Source organism: Capricornis sumatraensis, chromosome 2 (genome assembly GCF_032405125.1).
Source record: "Capricornis sumatraensis isolate serow.1 chromosome 2, serow.2, whole genome shotgun sequence".
NCBI lineage: Eukaryota > Metazoa > Chordata > Mammalia > Artiodactyla > Bovidae > Capricornis > Capricornis sumatraensis.
The window spans coordinates 126,377,642-126,396,599 of record NC_091070.1 but is presented as its reverse complement, the minus strand read 5'-3'; the positions used below and the strand labels follow the sequence as shown (position 1 = coordinate 126,396,599).

Sequence of the window (18,958 nt, the reverse complement as noted above, 5' to 3'; positions counted from 1 at the left end):
GCATAAAAAAAGAACCAGGGATGACTCTAAGGTTTTGGTAGAAAAGAGCTGGTATTTACTGAAATAAAGAGTGCTGCGAAGGAACAACTTTCAAGGAAATCAAGAATTTGGACCTATTAAGCATTAAGAAATCTGCCCGTAGTGCAGGAGACCCCAGTTAGATTCGGGGGTCGGGAAGATCTGCTGGAGAAGGGATAGGGTACCCACTCCAGTATTCTTGGGCTTCCCTTGTGGCTCAGCCGGTAAAGAATCCATCTGCAATGTGGGAGACCTGGGTTCAATCCCCAAGTTGGGAAGATCCCCTGGAGAAGGGAAAAGCTACCCACTCCAGTATTCTGGCCTGGAGAATTCCACGGACTATATAGTACATGGGGTTGCAAAGAGTTGGACATGACAGATCAACTTTCACTTAAACATGAAGAAGGACAAAAGAGGAAGGAGAGGTGGAGGAACAAGGGTTCAGGATGGGACATACAAGCAGGATATGTGTATGGGAAGTTTCAGTGATGGCAATAAAAATAAGAATCTTGTGTACTTTACAATGTGGGGAATACAGCCAATATTTTATAATAAATATAACTGGAGAGTGACCTTTGAAAAATTGTATAAAAAAGAATATGTGTTACACATTTTCCCCATAAAAGACAAAAGCAAATGTTAGCATACTAATCATCCTCTTCTTATCCTTGGTTTCCTTTTCTTTTTAAACTTAAACTATTTAGGAGGCTGTTCCATATCATGATAGAGATAGCCCTCCAGGTTGTTAAGATACATGATCTTGTACCACACAGGTGTCTGATATTTTAATGAGAGCTTTTGATGGGCTAGTTTGTTTCTAGTATTTTGCTACTGTGAAAAATGATTCAATAAATGTACTTTTTCATATTAAAAAGAAAAGAATCCTGTGCTGTGTGTGGAACCAAGGTAGAGAGAGAATGAGATCATATCACAAGGCAGAAGGAGAAGAGGAAAGGACAGATGTTCTCAGGACACCAGGAAGAGGATGATTATGGAAATAGTAGACATGACACACCCAGGCCCATTTCCATGAGGTGACAGCATGATAGTATTAAAAATTTTGTTTCTTTTTTTTTCAGTCTCTTCAATAAGTGGTGCTGGGGAAACCAGACAGCTAATGTGTAAAAGAATGAAATTAGAACACTTCCTAACACTATACACAAAAATGAACTAAAAATGGGTTAGATACCTAAATTATAGACCAGAAACTATAAAACTCTTAGAGGGAAACATAGGCGGAGTACTCTTTGACATAAATGGCAGCAAGATCCTCTAGAACACACCTTCTAGAGTAATAGAAATAAAGACAGAATAAACAAATTGGACCTAATTAAACTTAAAAGCTTTTGCACAGCAAAGGAAACCATAAACAAGATGAGATGACAACCTTCAGAATGGGAGAAAATAATTGCAAACAAAGCAACTGACAAAGGATTAATCTCCAAAATACACAAGCAATTCATGTAGTTCAGTATCAGAAAAGCAAACAACCCAATCAAACAATTGAGCAGAAGGCTTAAGCAGACATTTCTCCAAAGAAGACATACAGATTCATAAATACATGAAAAAATGCTCAATAGCACTCATTATTAGCAAAATGCAAATCAAAAGTACGATCAGGTACCACCTCACACTGGTCAGAATGTGCTGCTGTTTAGTTGCTAAATCATGTCCAACTCTTTCTGCAATCCCATGGACTGTAGCCCACCAGGCTCCTCTGTCCATGGGATTTCCCAGGCAAGAATACTGAAATGGGTTGCCATTTCTTTCTCCAGGGTATCTTCCTGACCCAAGGATCAAACCCACATCTCTTACATTGGCAGGCAGGTTCTTCTTTACCACTGAGACATCCCCTCACACTGATCAGAATGGCCAACATAAAAAAATCTACAAACAATTAATGTTGGAGGGGATGTGGAGAAAAGGGAACCTCTCTTGCAGAGTTTGTGGGAATATAAATTGATACAGGCACTATGGAGAACAGTATGGAGGTTTCTTAAACTAGGAATAAAACTACCATTATGACCCAGAAATCTCACTACTGGGCATATACTCTGAAGAAACAGTAATTAAAAAAAAACACATGTACCCCAATGTTCATTGCAACACTATTTATAATAGCTAGGACATGTCCTAGATGTCTATCAACAGATGAATGGATAAAGAAGTGGTGGTATACACACACACATACACATACACACATACACACACACACACACACACACACACACACCCACACACACGAATATTACTCAGCCATAAAAGGAACCAATTTGAATCAGTTGTAGTAAGGTGGATGAACCTAGAGCCTGTTATACACAGTGAAGTAAGTCAGAAAAAGACCAAATATCATATATTAGTGAATACATATGGAATTTAGAAAAATGAGACTGATGAGCCTACTTGCAGGGCAGGAATAGAGATGCAGATGTAGAGAACAGACTTGTGGGTAGTACAGGAGAAGGAGAGGGTGGGACCAACTGAGAGAATGTCATGGAAACATATGCATTACCATGTGTTAAAACAGTTAGTGGGAAGCTGCTATGTAACATAGGAAGCTCAATCCAGGGCTCTGTGACAACCTAGAGGGGTGGGAGGGGGTGGGAGTTGGGAGGGAGGATCAAGAGGGAGGAGACATATGATACTTATGACTGATTTATGTTGTTGTATGGAAGAAACCAACACATCATTGTAAAAAATTTATCCTTCAATTAAAATTTTTAAAAATCTGGCTATTACTAAGGCTACTAAAAAATGAAAAAAAGAAATCAAAGTACAAAGATTTCATAATTGTCTTAGAGTTAGATGAAAGGAGAAGGAACAATCTGCACATTTTTTTAATCTAGATCAAATCAAGATGTCTATGTAATTTCCTATTTCTTCTTATAAGCAGCAATTTATCTGCCTATTGCTTCAGCTGGAAATAAGATTTGTGTTTCAGGAAATGATTGTCTTTATCTTAAAATCCCCATGAGCTCTGCAATAAGAAGCTGATTTTAGATATTTTTAACGACGCTTCTTTCTACTGTCCTTAAAGAACAGACAACACACCTTCCTATTGTGAGAGATGAACTGGAATTAACACTTAGCATATGGGTCAGCGAATAAAGAATCCACCTGCAATGCAGGAGACACAGGAGACATGGGTTCAATTCCTGGGTTAGGAAGATCCCTTGGAGGAGGAAATGACAACCCACTCCAGTATTCTTGCCCAGGAAATCCCATAAACAGAGGAGCCTGGAAGGCTACAGTCCAAAGGGTCACAAGGAATTAGAAAACCACTGAGCACACGTGCAAACACACCACACCCAGGCATACACACTGCCCACAAGGGGTACTCTCAGTTCTCCTCTTAACTAGGATGGGGACTACTATGTCATCTCCAATCCTGTTAATGAGTAGACGGGGAGAGGGAGGCAGGGAGGAGGAAGAAAGAAGGGGATTACTCTTGTCATAGAAACACAGCAGAATGAAAACCCAGGGCATCAAATTGAAGAATGTCATCCTGCTGTTAATGACATTAATCAAAATAAAAAGAAACTGTAGTCAATCAAAATACTCCCCAGCCTCTGAAAGGACAATAATAAAAATCTTTTTGCAGATGGGGGTATAATCATTAGAGTCACACATGACCATAAATGAATGAGTTTAAGCTACAATGAAGCAATGTACTCACCACTTGTACAAAAGTGCATGAGCTCATGAATTGTAGCTAGACGTTTCGTGCTATTCCATGGCGGGGGCAGAGGGAATTTAAGGAATTCCCACAGTGGCAACTTGGACTGCATCTCTTGTTCAATTTGAACTGGATCAAAATTCTTTAGGTCCTGATGAAAAAGAGCAATGTGACAGAAGACGTTAAAATAAGCTGTCAACTGCCTTATGCATATGGAGAAGGCAAAACATGATACCTTTGCTCTCATTATCTGGGAACAGGGGAAATCAGTGGTAATTGGGGAAGACAAACCGTTGGTATTTTGCTGAAGGTCAAAAAAGCTACTTTTCACTTTGCCAGAGATTCTTGGTGCACAGAAATGATGGATTCCTTATTCACAGTGACAAACTGCCAAAGTCTCAAATATATTCCTGCCTCCCTTCTTAGATTCTTTTCTTGCCTCTACTAGTTTTTTTTTATATTAGCAGATATATAAAGCACATAACTATAAGGTTTTAATACATATTTGGTGTAGCTGAAATGAATTTAATGGTTCATTGACCCTCTATACGTGGACCAGTTTTCTTTGCTGGTGTACTTTTTCTTTCATTCATGTCCATTTTCCAAGATCTTACTTTGTAGGTATCTACTTTGTAGATTACTTTTAATCAGCATTGGTAAGCTATTGAATTAAGATTTCTAGCATTTCCCCTATAGTCAGGAACAAGACAAGGGTGCCCACTTTCATCACTACTATCCAACATAGTTTTGGAAGTTTTGGCCACAGCAATCAGAGCAGAAAAAGAAATAAAAGGAATCCAAATTGGAAAAGAGGATGTAAAACTCTCACTGTTTGCAGATGACATGATCCTCTACATAGAAAACCCTAAAGACTCCGCCAGAAAATTATTAGAGCTAATCAATGAATATAGTAAAGTTGCAGGATATAAAATCAACACATAGAAATCTCTTGCATTCCTATACACTAATAATGAGAAAATAGAAAGAGAGATAAAGGAAACAGTTCTATTCACCATTGCGATGAAAAGAATAAAATACTTAGGAATATACCTACCTAAAGAAACAAAAGACCTATATATAGAAAATTATAAAACACAGGTGAAAGAAATCAAAGAGGACACTAATAGATGGAGAAATATATCATGTTCATGGATTGGAAGAATCAATATAGTGAAGATGAGTATACTTCCCAAAGCAATCTATAGATTCAATGCAATCCCTATCAAGCTACCAATGGTATTTTTCAGAGAGCTAGAACAAATAATTTCACAGTTTGTATGGAAATACAAAAAAACCTCAAATAGCCAAAGCAATCTTGAAAAAGAAGAATGGAACTGGAGGAATCAACCTGCCTGACTTCAGGCTCTACTACAAAGCCACAGTCATCAAGACAGTATGGTACTGGCACAAAGACAGAAATATAGATCAATGGAACAAAATAGAAAGCCCAGAGATAAATCCACTCAACTATGGACACCTTATCTTTGACAAAGGAGGCAAAAATATACAATGGATTAAAGACAATCTCTTTAACAAGTGGTGCTGGGAAAACTGGTCAACCATTGGTAAAAGAATGAAACTAGAACACTTTCTAACACCATACACAAAAATAAACTCAAAATGGGTTAAAGATCTAAACGTAAGACCAGAAACTATAAAACTCCTAGAGGAGAACATAGGCAAAACACTCTCCGACATAAATCACAGCAGGATCCTCTATGACCCACCTCCAAGAATATTGGAAATAAAAGCAAAAATAAACAAATGGGACCTAATTAAAATTAAAAGCTCTAAGCAAAGGAAACTCTAAGCAAGGTGAAAAGACAGCCTTCAGAATGGGAGAAAATAATAGCAAATGAAGCAACTGACAAACGACTAATCTCAAAAATATACAAGCAACTTATGCAGCTCATTTCCAGAAAAATAAATGACCCAATCAAAAAATGGGCCAAAGAACTAAACAGACATTTCTCCAAAGAAGACATACAGATGGCTAACAAACACATGAAAAGATGCTCAACATCACTCATTATCAGAGAAATGCAAATCAAAACCACAATGAGGTATCATTTCATGCCAGTCAGAATGGCTGCTATCCAAAAGTCTACAAGCAATAAATGCTGGAGAGGGTGTGGAGAAAAGGGAACCTTCTTACAGTGTTGGTGGGAATGCAAACTAGTACAGCCACTATGGAGAACAGTGTGGAGATTCCTTAAAAAACTACAAATAGAACTGCCATATGACCCAGCAATCCCACTGCTGGGCATACACACCGAGGAAACCAGAATTGAAAGAGACACGTGTACCCCAGTGTTCATCACAGCACTGTTTACAATAGCCAGGACATGGAAGCAACCTAGATGTCCATCAGCAGATGAATGGATAAGAAAGCAGTAGTACATATACACAATGGAGTATCACTCAGCCATTAAAAAGAATACATTTGAATCAGTTCTAATGAGGTGGATGAAACTGGAGCCTATTATATAGGGTGAAGTAAGCCAGAAAGAAAAACACCAATACACTAAAATAACACATATTATGGAATTTAGAAAGATGGTAGCGATAACACTATATGTGAGACAGCAAAAGAGACACAGGTATAGAACAGTGTTTTGGACTCTCTGGGAGAGGGCGAGGGTGGGATGATTTGGGAGAATGGCATTGAAACATGTATATTATCATACCTGAAAATAATTGCCAGTCCAGGTTCGATGCATGATACAGGATGCTCGAGGCTGGTGGACTGGGATGACCCAGAGGGATGGTATGGGGAGGGACATGGGGGGGGGCGGTTCAGGATGGGGAACACATGTACACCCGTGGCGGATTCATGTCAATGTATGGCAAAACCAGTACAATATTGTAAAGTAATTAGCCTCTAATTAAAGTAAATAAATTTATACTAAAAAAGATTCTACAACTGAATAATTACAAATGATCTTTCTTGCATCAGTTATCCTCTGGGTAACTCGGTCAATTATTACCTTTAGCATGTACTTCTTGTGGGCGTGGGCATCATGATAGTTAAGCAGGAGAGGGCCTGTTTGCACTGGTTTGCTTTCATTTTCTTCTTCAGATAAGAATATTTCATGGAGATTCTATTCAAATTAAAATAATGATTTTAAGAGAGAATTCATACTTTTCAAAGCATGCACACTTTTTGGATTTCTCCTACCATCTGACCTTTTTCTCCCTCTCTGTCAGACAGAGAGAGGGCAAGATGGATACGATGTGAGCTGCTATTCTGTAGTCCAACCCATCTGCCCTGGGAGGCAGCTCTACCAGACTTGGTGGGACAAGATCTTCTTCACTTGCTACAACCTGTTGATATAAAGAGTTGGGAGGAAAGAAAGTCACTCAGTCGTGTCCGACTCTGTGATCCCATGGACTATATACAGTCCATGGAATTCTCCAGGCCAGAATACTGGAGTGGGTAGCCTTTCCCTTCTCCAGGGGATCTTCTCAACCCAGGGATCGAACCCAGGTCTCCCACATTGCAAGCAGATTCTTTACCAGTTGAACCACAAGGGAAGCCCAAGAATACTGGAGTGGGTAGCCTATCCCTTCTCCAGCAGATCTTCCTGACCCAGGAAACCAACCAGGGTCTCCTGCATTGCAGGTGGATTCTTTACCAAGTGAGCTATCAGGGAAAAGTTGGGAGGTATTAATTTTAATGGTCAGCTCTTTATTGATATTTATGTATTTCCTTTTCTTTTAGTAAAAAGAAGGCAGTTTCTACCCAAAAGTATGGTGATTATACAAAGTGGCAGTATAATTAACCAATGACTACCAAAATAAAAGGGATGATGTTTATAACCTATGTACTGAAGTATAATTTTAATGCATGCATTAGAACAGACAACACAAAATGCAAGTGGTAAAAACCAAAATTTACCATAATAGAAATAGAAATAACAATATTAATATATATTTTAATGATTCATTCATTCTCTTAAAGCACTCAAAACCTTGATTTCATATCTTTGGATCCAATAAATATTTATTGAGTGCCTAGCACATGCTAAGCATGTGTGGGGCACTTTCACGTACATTATCTCATTTAAGCCTCACAGCAATATTGCCGAGCAGATATTATTTCCTATTTTACATAAATGTAACTAGAGTGAGTGAAATTAGGTGCCTGGCCCTAATTAGTAGTTCAGAAACTAATTTGGACTACTAAAAAGTAGTCCAAAACTACTTAGTGGGTGGAACTGGGGGTTCAGGTTACATCTCCAAGATAGAAAAGTTATAGACAGTGTGATAAGGGTAATATTCTGCTTTTTATGAGGAAAGTGAGGTCTAGAAATATTGATTGTCTTGTTCAATTTTACATGGTAAAGAAAAAAGTTGAAATGTAATCAAGATAGGCACCTAATTTATAATTGTTCTCTTCACCTTAAATACTGAAATCACCCTCTGATTTCACACCCCTCTGCAAGAGTTCTCAACCTTGAAACTTAAGGCATTTGGACTAGATGCTTTTTGCCATGGGGGCTATCTTGTGCACTATATGGAATGTTTAGCAGCATCCCTGGCCTTGAGCCATTTGATGCTGGTAGAATACCAACTGTGGCAACCAAAAGTATTTCCAGACATTGCCAAATGCCCCCTTTGAGGCAACTCCCCCTGTTGAGAACAATGGCAAAACAGTCTTACACTCTTACTGTTTATCAACACCTTACTTTTCAAATAGTCACTCCTGTCTCCACTTTCTCTCTTCCTACCATCTCTTGGACCCACTCCGATCACAAAAGACCATATGGAACTGTTCCAACTCTGAAATGTTAAAAATTCTAATATTCCCTCTTATAATATCCCACCCGATTCCTCTTATATTTTAATTCTTCATCCCTTTATTATTAAGCTTGTGTTCAGCCAACATGTATCTTTTATCAGAGTCTATGTGTCAGGCACTGAGCTCATCAACTGTCTGTCACCTTTGGTACCTGGAAAACAGTAGATGGTTAATAAATGTTTGTTGCTCTAAGTTGAAAAAAATAAGGAAGACTAAGATAAATAAAATGATACTATAAGCTCTCTAGGGCCGTTGAACTTTTATAAATGTATTGATATCGTAAAATACTGATCTCCTCAAAGTGTTATTGGGTAATTAAAGGCAAATAAATATAAATGTGTTTACCTAATTGGTTAAAAAACTAAAGCAGTCAACAAACAAAATATATAATGGAGGTAACAGAGATGATAGAGTATAAAAACATTGTAATATTCAGTGAGATAAAGGAATGTGTTACATACATGAAGCAAGAACAATAGGCAGTTATAAGGGAAATTAAAGAATTTATCATTTTAAAAAGTTACTGTTGAAACAAAATTTCAATAGCAGACTGGACTCCATAGAAAAATGAATTAGTTGGAAATCTTAAGCTGAAAGTCTCAAAGGGGTCAAGTTGCAAGAAAATTTCAAAAACATGGAGGAGCAACCCAGAAATTCCAACATCCATCTAATAATAAGTGTGTGTGTGTTCAGTTACATCCAACTCTTTGCAACACTTTGGACTGCAAACTTGCAGGCTCCTCTGTCCCTGGGATTTTTTGGGCAAGAATACTGGAGTGGGTTGCCATTTCCTCCTCCAGGAGATCTCCCTGACCCAGGGATCAAATCTTCATCTTTCTGCATTGCAGTCAGATTCTTTATTGCTGAGGCATCAGAGAAGCCCTAATAATATTTAGGATAAATAAATAGAAATAATATTTGAAGACATAATTGAACAAATACATATCGTGTCTATTATGGGTTAGGTTATTGGATGCTGAAGAGAGAGCAATGAACAAGACTAGATTAGAGACTTCATTGGCAGTCCAGCGGTTATGAGTCTGCCTGCCAACGCAGGGGACATGGGTTCAATCCCTGCTCCGAGAGGATTCCATATGCCTCAGGACAACTAAGCCCACACACTGTAACTCCTGAGCCCATAACTCCTGCGCACAGTAGACCTCATCCTCTGCAAACAAGAGAAGCCACTGCAATGAGAAGCCCATGCACTGCTACTAGAGAGTAGCCCCCCACTCCCTGCAACTAGAGAACACCTGCAGGTAGCAGTGAAGACTCAGCACAGCTGAGAACAAATAAAATAAAACACTAAGTCAGGTCCCTACTTGCATGGAGCTAACATTCTAGTGAGAAGAAGGAAGACATAAAGCAAAGAAACATATTCTTGCAAGAGCAGTTGTTGTAAGAAAGTAAAATAAGGTGAAGTGGTAGAGAGCACTTTTTGTTGTTCTGGGCCTTCTTTAGACCGAGTGGTCAGAGAAAGCCTACCTCAGGAGCACTGTGTTCTCTGGGGACTGAATGACGGAGTATCCAACAGGCAGACATGTGGGAGCAAAATTTTCCAGGAAGGGAAGTTAGAGTGAAAACACTAAGGTGGGATTAGTATATGTAAGGAAAAACTAGAAGGTCTATGACCAATGGTGTGAGTGTGTGTGTGGTGAGGGGCAGGAAATGACAGAAGCAGCCCAGAACCATATTTTTAGTATCTTTATGGATCAGCATAAGGAATTTTGATTTTACTCAGAATGTTATCAGAAATCAGACTTTAATCTTTTCAATCATAAAGACAATGATAAAACAAATCCATATCTACACACACCCTTGCATTATCAATTATCAAAAGAAAACTCCAATAGCTGCCAGAATGAAAAAATAGATTACTTTTAAAGGAAAATATTCATTGGAAGGGCTGATGCTGAATCTGAAGCTCCAATACTTTGGCCACCTGATGTGAAGAATTGACTCACTGGAAATGACTCTGATGATGGGAAAGATCGAAGGCAGGAGGAGAAAGGGACAACTGAGGATGAGATGGTTGGAGGGCATCACTGACTCAATGGACATGAGTTTGAGCAAACTCAGGAAGATAGTGATGGACAGAGAAGCCTGGTATGGTGTAGTTCATGAGGTTGCAAAGAGTCAGACATGATTTAGCAACTGAACAACAAAAATAAAGGGAAAAGTATCCAGTTGATGTCAGACTTCTTATCAGCAACTTGAGAAGGAAGACCACAACAGAGCAATGCTATGAAAATACTTTTCCATGTAGACTGATAAGATTCAAAAGCAGTTTCTTTCACTTACTGCTTGGACAAGTTACTTAACCTTTTTTATGCCTCAGTTTCCTTATCTGCAAAATGGGAATAAAAATGGTTCCTGCTCCCTAGGGTTGTTCCAAGAATTAAATGAGCTAATAACACTCAAATGCATATATAGCACTCATAAGAATTGACCATGTGTACTAGGTCATACAGGAAGTCTGGGAAATTAAAAAAATTTTTTTTTAACACCCAGATCATGTTTACTGACCATAATGGAATAAAATTAGAAATGGACAACAACCAGTGGAAATTAAAAGACTTAGAACTGAGTACACTGAATGCATTATGATGTGTCCAAGAAATACTCAAAATGCATAGACTTAAGTAAAGTGAAATAGAAAGTAAACCAAGTGAACTTTCAATTAAAATGAAATGCTAAATAAACCAAAGAAAGTAGGAAGAAGGAAATAATAAAGATAAATGAAGAAATTAGTAAAGTAAAAAGGAGTGGATCAATGAAAAAAATGCTGGCTTTTTGAAAAGACCAACAATCGATAAACCATTGACATCTATGATCAAGAAAAGAGGGCACTAATAAGTAACATTGGTCATAGGAAGGGACATAACTGATACAAAGAGAATTTTTAAATGTATATTAGTGAATAAAGGACTTCTAGGATATTGAAAACACAAATAAAATGGACATTTATTTTAAAAGATGAATGACTAAAATTGGCCTCAAAAATAGAAAAATCTGATTAAATCTACACGAGTAAAAGAAACTTTAAATGCAGTTGAAGACCATTAACCGTCCTGTCCACCTGCCCAATTCCTTTCCCTTTCATTAAAATGACACCTGATAGTATTTAAACATATGTCTAACCAAAACTTCAGGGCATGTTATATAAATGGTTCCAGAGCATAGCAAAGGAAAGAGGATTGAAGCTCATAAAAAAAATTTAGCTGTATCTAAAATGTCCTAATCTTTGTAAAGGAGAATGCATTCAGGTATTATGAGCCTATTTTTAAAATAGTTTTTTGAAAAAGAAAGGGAGATGAAGTACCTGACTACAGGTCGCCCACCTGGGAAGAAAGCTCCAGGATCTATCCACCTACCTGTTCCAGCATACAATGCAGTATCAAGGGCACAGAAATGAATTCTTCTGGGATTGGATTCAGCAAATCATTGTAGTATCTCATGTCTACTTCATTTGTGATGACGGAAGCCACTGTAAAAGATGCAAAATATTGTTGTTCAGTTAAAATGTGCTGTCCATTTCTTCCATCCACAGATTCAAACTCTGATCATGCCCTGATGAACCAGGAGCTAGGGGTGGAGAGAGATGTGTAAACAACCTGGAGGACAATCATCCCCCTAAAGCGCCAGCTCCCGACACTGATTTCCCTAAAGCGCCAGTGCCCGACACTGATTTCCCTAAAGCACCAGCTCCTGACACTGATTCCCAGCTGTTCCATACATGCCTGGTGGTGGTGGTAGCAGTGTTGCTGGATGAGGAGCTGGAATCTGTGGCTCTTCATATGGTTGTGTTTTCTTCTTTCCAGGGATTGCAACAACAGGTTGTGGAGGCTAAAAGAACGATTAAAAAGGAACAATTGAAACATCCAGTTGAGAGATGCTTTCATCCAATGCTGGTATGATGGGATTTCGACGGGATTCTGAGGTTGTATGATTCTGTTCACACCACAAAATCATTTGCTAATATGAGGGTCAAATAAGCAAATTTGGTCCACAGAAGGAAAGAAGTTAATGGGTATGGAGATTTCTCAGTTTTTTCCTAATAGAACCCAATAAGCAATGGAATTCCAGTTGAGCTATTTTAAATCCTAAAAGATGATGCTGTGAAAGTGTTGCACTCAATATGCCAACAAATTTGGAAAACTCAGCAGTGGCCACAGGACTGGAAAAGGTCAGTTTTCATTCCAATCCCAAAGAAAGTCAATGCCAAAGAATGCTCAAACTACTGCACAATTGCACTCATCTCACATGCTAGTAAAGTAATGCTCAAAATTCTCCAAGGCAGGCTTCAACAATACATCACCCATGATATTCCAGATGTCTAAGCTGGTTTTAGAAAAGGCAGAGGAACCAGAGATCAAATTGCCAATATCTGCTGGATCATGGAAAAAGCAAGAGAGTTCCAGAAAAAAATCTATTTCTGCTTTATTGACTATGCCAAAGCCTTTGACTATGTGGATCACAATAAACTGTGGAAAATTCTGAAAGAGATGGGAATACCAGATCACCTGACCTGCCTCCTGAGAAATCTGTATGCAGGTCAGGAAGCAACAGTTAGAACTGGACATGGAACAACAGACTGGTTCCAAACAGGGAAAGGAGTACATCAAGGCTGTAAATTGTCACTCTGCTTATTTAACTTCTATGCAGAGTACATCATGAGAAAGGCTGGGCTAGATGAAGCACAAGCTAGAATCAAGATTGCCAGAAGAAATATCAATAACCTCAGATATGCAGATGACACCACCCTTATGGCAGAAAGGGAAGAACTAAAGAGCCTCTTGATTAAAGAGGCTTCAAGCTCAACATTCAGAAAACTAAGATCATGGTATCCGGTCCTATAACTTTATGGCAAATAGAAACAGTGACAGATTTTATTTTTTTTTGACTCCAAAAATCACTGAAGATGGTGACTGCAACCATGAAATTAAGACACTTGCTCCTTGGAAGGAAAGTTATGACTAACCTAGATAGCATATTAAAAAGCAGGGACATTACTTTGCCAACAAAGGTCTGTCTAGTCAAGACTATAGTTTTTCCAGTAGTTATGTATGTGAGAGTTGGACTATAAAGAAAGCTGAGTGCCACAGAATTGATGCTTTTGAACTGTGGTGTTGGAGAAGACTCTTGAGCGTCCCTTGGACTGCAAGATCCAACCAGGATCCTTTTCCTAAAGGAAATCAGTCCTGAATATTCATTGGAAGGACCGATGTTGAAGCTGAAACTCCAATACTTTGGCCATATGATGTGAAGAGCTGACTCATTTGAAAAGACTCTGATGCTGGGAAAGATTGAAAGCAGAAGTAGAAGGGGACGACAGAGGATGAGATGGTTGGATGGCATCACCAACTCAATGGACATGACTTTGAGTAAACTCTGGGAGTTGGTGATGGACAGGGTGGCCTGGCATGCTGCAGTCCATGGGGTCGCACAGAGTCGGACACGACTAAGCGACTGAACTGAAGTAATTACCAGGAAAGGGATGGGAAGATGGGGCACCAAGAGTCAAGAAGATTTTCTTCCCTAGGGTGATTCAGAATCGTGCCATTCTCCCTCTGAGAATCCTTGAATGGTTCCCATTGCTTTCAGGATAAAACCCAAACTCTTGAGCTCAGCACCCAAGAACATCCTGGCTCCCACCTTTCCAGCTTTTGTTGCTGTTCTCCACTCTGTACATAGGGCCTGGAAGCACTGCCCCACCCTGTGGTGTGGTTCTGGCCATAATACTTCTTTGTTTTGACCTCCTTGTCTTTGTAACGTCTATGCCCCTTTCTTGAGAGTACCACCCTGTCCCTCTCCCCAACCAGGCTTTACCCAGGCAATTCATCCTCAGCCTTCAGCCCATCACTTACTCTGCCTGGTAAGGCCTTCTTGATTCCTGTCTCTCTAACCTCCTTTGCTCAGAAGCAGGCTAGGTGCCATATTTATAGCTCCTCCTGAAACCTCGGCTGACTATCCTCCCAGCACTCCTCATGCTAAATTGAAACCACCTTGAACTTGACTGCCTCCCTTTAAAGCTTAATCTCAGTGAGGAGGACAGGGGATGGATCTTGTTCATTACTGTATTGCCAGCACCTGGTACAGTGCCAGCACAGAGTAGGTGTTAAATAACAATGGTTGGGCTTCCCAGGTGATGCTAGTGGTAACCTGCCTGCCAAAGCAGGAGACATAAGAGATGCTGGTTCAACCCCTGGGTCAGGAAGATCCCCTGGAGGAGGGCATGGCAACCCACTCCAGTAATCTTGCCTGGAGAATCCCATGGGAAGAGGAGCCTGGCAGGCTACAGTCCATGGGGTCTCAGAATCGGACACCACTGAAGCGACTTAGCATGCACATAAACATGGTGATTAAGTTATCAATAGCCCTTCTGGTTCCAGATGTTATTTATTGCACCATGGCTGAAAAGTAGGTTCTATCATGCCCTCTGTGGAATGATAGTTGGAAGGTAGTCGGGGAGCTTCATTAAGTCCCTACCATATGGGTATCTTTAATACTGTGCCTGGGGTCCTTGATCCCACCCTCATCTGTTAAACAGCAGCAGGCAGAGTCCCCTTGCTACCAACATTTGTGATTTTTTTCTTCATATGTTTTATAAATGTGAAAATTAAGTTGTTTAATGAATCGTTCGGTCCACTGAAGACACTCCAGCATGTGCCTACCTCAGGAATCAACGTCACTTCAAAGACAGGCTTCTCACTAACCACCTGTGGGACGTTAATAAGCCGCATGCTTTCCAAATAGTGCTGGTGCTGCCTTTTCCAATCCAGGGTGTCGTACATCAGACAGGCAACATTTTCAAAAATTTCGGTGCCCAATCCCAGCTACGGGTGAGAAGTAACAACAATTAGTTCTTGGCTTCATATTATTGGAATCGGAGGTATGGTTTATATCTCCCTTAGAGCCAAACCTATGATTTTCACAGGGAAGCCCTTCCCCAGCTGGACCCCAAACCACTGAACCCTTCTGGCCCTTCCTGTTCACCACAATGCAGACTGTTCCCTTTGGAGGGCCTCTGGCTGCCTAATATTGTAAGAGTCTGATTAATGCTTCAACAAGGTAGAAAATGCCATATTCATTCACTTCAGCAGACAGGCCTATTTTCTAGGCATCTCCATTCCCGAAGCAACTCATGAGATAGGTAATTTCCACATCCTCAGCCCAAGGCAAGCTGGAGCAGAGCTCTTGCTCGGCCATGCAAGAATTGCAGTGGAAATCTCCCACACTCTCCACAAAAGCACACTGCAGTGTGTGCCACCAGGATTTCTTCCTCTCCTCATCTGTGCTACCTTTAGGGAGAAAACCCTAAGAGATCCTGATAGACCAGTACTACTATGATACCTACAAGTTTTATGATCTGGCAAGCAGGTCATAGATCAGATATCTCTATTACCTTGGCTTTCATTTCCAGACGTGGAAAAGCACAGTTATCATTAAGTCTGCTTGAAAGCAAAGGAGGATTAGATAGGCTCCTCCTGTTTCCAAGCTGACGTGCTAAAGTAGAGGGAGAAAGCTTCTAGTGGGGCCAGTGACTCAGCCTGGCAGGAGTCCAGAGACAAGCCAGCGTTGCACATCCTTACAGCACACCTCTTAGTCTGGGCTTCATGGGTCCCCTCCAGGGCTGAGAATTCCTCAGTAAAACTTCAACCTAATATTCTCTGCCCATATTCTGGCACAGAAACATATTTTCGTGTGCTTGTATTTATAAGAAATAGAGTAAAAGCTTCTGGTCAATTATCCCTTAGCTTAACTAGCTAATTTCTTTTTAAATCAAACAGCAAATCACATGCTAAAAGCCAGAAAATTATTTCAGCAATGCAGGGCTTAACTTGAGATGTTGCAGATGTCGTTCATAGGCAGTTAGCACTTCTTGATGGGCATTTATTTGATGTAAAGCTTTCGTTACCTGGGTTCAGCAGAAATACAGCCTGCTTGTTTGCAGCCAAAGGTACTAATGCTTTCCTTCTTCCAGAGAGAAAGACGACTACTTGGCTGGCTCCTGGCTTGGATGTGAGGTCATTATCAACTTACAGATAGAGCTGAGAGTATAATACCATCTATCTACAGTATGTATGTAGGCTACTTGTATTAGAAATAGGTTTATTACTTTTATATTTTTCAAGTGATCCTAAGTTTACAATTAATTTTGATTTTCAATATTAAACCCAAAGGCCTTTTCTTCTGAAACCCAACTCTATTACTGAACTGCTTTTCAGGCTTTCTTTGTCCATCATTATTTGTGCTGGGTTGCTCACTCACAAACTGGACCTTGTAAAGGCATGCCTCGGCTCTAAAAGTCTGCTGCAGCTGGACCCAGATTACAGCTCTGGCATGAAGCTGATGTTCAATAAATACTTGCAAAGTGGCTGATAGAAGATTGGTATGTCTGTTCGGGCAGCACAGTTGATTGATCTCATTTCCTCATTCACCTTCCTCATTCACCTTCCTCATTCACCTCATAGCCCAACTAGAGACTCTAGACATTAATCTTCTAGTTCTGAAGTTCGGAGTATATGTGCATAAGGTACATATGTGCGTAAGTGTGTTAGTCTCTTAGTCATGTCCAACTCTTTGCTACCCCATGGACTGTAGCCTGCCAAGCTCCTCTGTCCATGGAATTCTCCAGGCCAGAATACTGGAGTCTGTAGCCATTCCTTTTCTTCAGGGGATCTTCCTTAACCAGGGATTGAACCTGGGTCTCCTGCATTGCAGGCAGATTCTTTACCATCTGAGCCACCAGTAAATTCCCAACAGTATTTCAAACTGATATTATTTTTCCAACATGAAAGTTCTTAACTTTAATTGCCATTTAAATTCTTCCACTCTATATTTTTAAAAAGGAAAATATGGCCACATTCACTTTCTTTAAAAAATGGAATGATTAGGGACCTCCCTGACAGTCCAATGGTTAAGATTCTGCACTTCCCTGCAGTGGATACCAGTTCTATCCTGGGTTGGGAATGAATATTCCACGTGCCACATGGTGTGGCCAAAAAATAATAAAAACTGTTTTTAAAATGGAGTGATTAAAATCTAATGAACAGAAAGCTTTTAATATTGGCATAGGAAACAGGATGCTGTGAATGGTGCTGGGTCTTTTGGAGTTGCAACTGTGTGTCTTGATGTTCACATCTGTGTACCGAGGATGCAATGGAATGTTTTCTACCCTGAGCTCAATGCACATCAGCTCCTCTCAGCCTCTGTCTGGGAGGACATGACACACAGAAGGGAGCCCTAGTTAGAGCAGGAGCAAAATGTTCTTGGTTTGAGGCTGCCTTAGAAGACTCTGTATTGCCTCCTCTTAATTATGATTCATCTTCCCTGATGGCTCAGCAGGTAAATAATCTGCCTGTAACGCATGAGACACAGGATATGCAAGTTTGATTCCTGGGTTAGGAAAAATCTCCTGGAGAAGGAAATGGCAACCCACTCCAGTATTCTTGCCTGGGAAGTCCCATGGACAGAGGATTCAAGATCTATATGGCTGGGATCTCCTGTGCTCTATTAAATCAAAATTGCACTTAAGTTCTTTCGAAGGTATGTGGCCAAAACTTGGTCCAAATGAGAGGAGGACTGTTTCCACAAAACTTAAATTTGTGGATGTGAGTTTTAAAGTTAGGATACATTTTTAAATTCTTGGAAGAAGAGCTGGCTTATCATCAAGATAGAGCAGACAGCTGCCTTTGAAATGGTGTTTCAGGATCCCAGGGCTATAGCCTCTTTCCCAAACACATCTCACATTTGCTGGGAATAATCTAGAACTCCAAGAAAACAGGATGGAGTAGTCACAGTATGACAGTACCTGGAATGCCAGTATCTCTGGGATAGAGAAACATGGCCCAACTTAACATGAATTTGTAAAGGACAGGTGGACTCTTTTCTGAGCTCAGGTTTAGGAGGTAGGAGACTGAAAGACAAAGCAGGACAGAGGAAGATGTCTAGGTGAAGGAATGGGGTGATGCAAAGCAGAGGGATTTCACAATAACCAGCTTTGCCTTCAGCCACAGATTTTCTATGTTCAGCTTTGTTTTCATGTATCTTAGTGATAGTGAAAGTCACTTAGTTGTGTCTGACTCTTTGTGACCTCATGGACTGTCAGCTGCCAGGCTCATCTGTCCATGGAGTTCTCCAGGCCAGAATACTGGAGTGGGTAGCCATTCCCTTCTCCAGGGGATCTTCCCATCAACGCTAGTATTTATTCTTACTACTGCCAAAGTAGATTTCCCTGATGGTTCAGTGGTAAAGAATCTGCCTGCTAATGCAGGGGACATGGGAAATGCGGGTTTGATCCCTGGGTCAGGAAGGTCCCCTGAAGAAGAAAATGGCAACCCACTTTAGTATTTTTGCATGGGAAATCCTATGGACAGAAGAGCCTGGTAGGCTACAGTCCATGGGGTTGCAAACAGTTGGACACAGCTTAGTGCCTAACAACAATAACAATAGCTGCCAAT

At 40.2% G+C, this 18,958-nt stretch overlaps 1 protein-coding gene across 1 annotated transcript in view; it reads right to left on the bottom strand.

Annotated features, from left to right (window-relative positions):
* Positions 1-18,958, bottom strand: part of SPAG17 (sperm associated antigen 17) — a 250,892-nt gene that overhangs the window by 147,866 nt on the left and 84,068 nt on the right. The window contains exons 8-13 of the mRNA XM_068966033.1: positions 15,170-15,331; positions 12,236-12,341; positions 11,870-11,982; positions 6,881-7,018; positions 6,682-6,795; positions 3,695-3,845 (exon numbers count right to left, since the gene is read on the bottom strand). Coding sequence (XP_068822134.1) covers positions 3,695-3,845; positions 6,682-6,795; positions 6,881-7,018; positions 11,870-11,982; positions 12,236-12,341; positions 15,170-15,331 — 784 coding nt within the window. The remainder of the gene's footprint in view (positions 1-3,694; positions 3,846-6,681; positions 6,796-6,880; positions 7,019-11,869; positions 11,983-12,235; positions 12,342-15,169; positions 15,332-18,958) is intronic.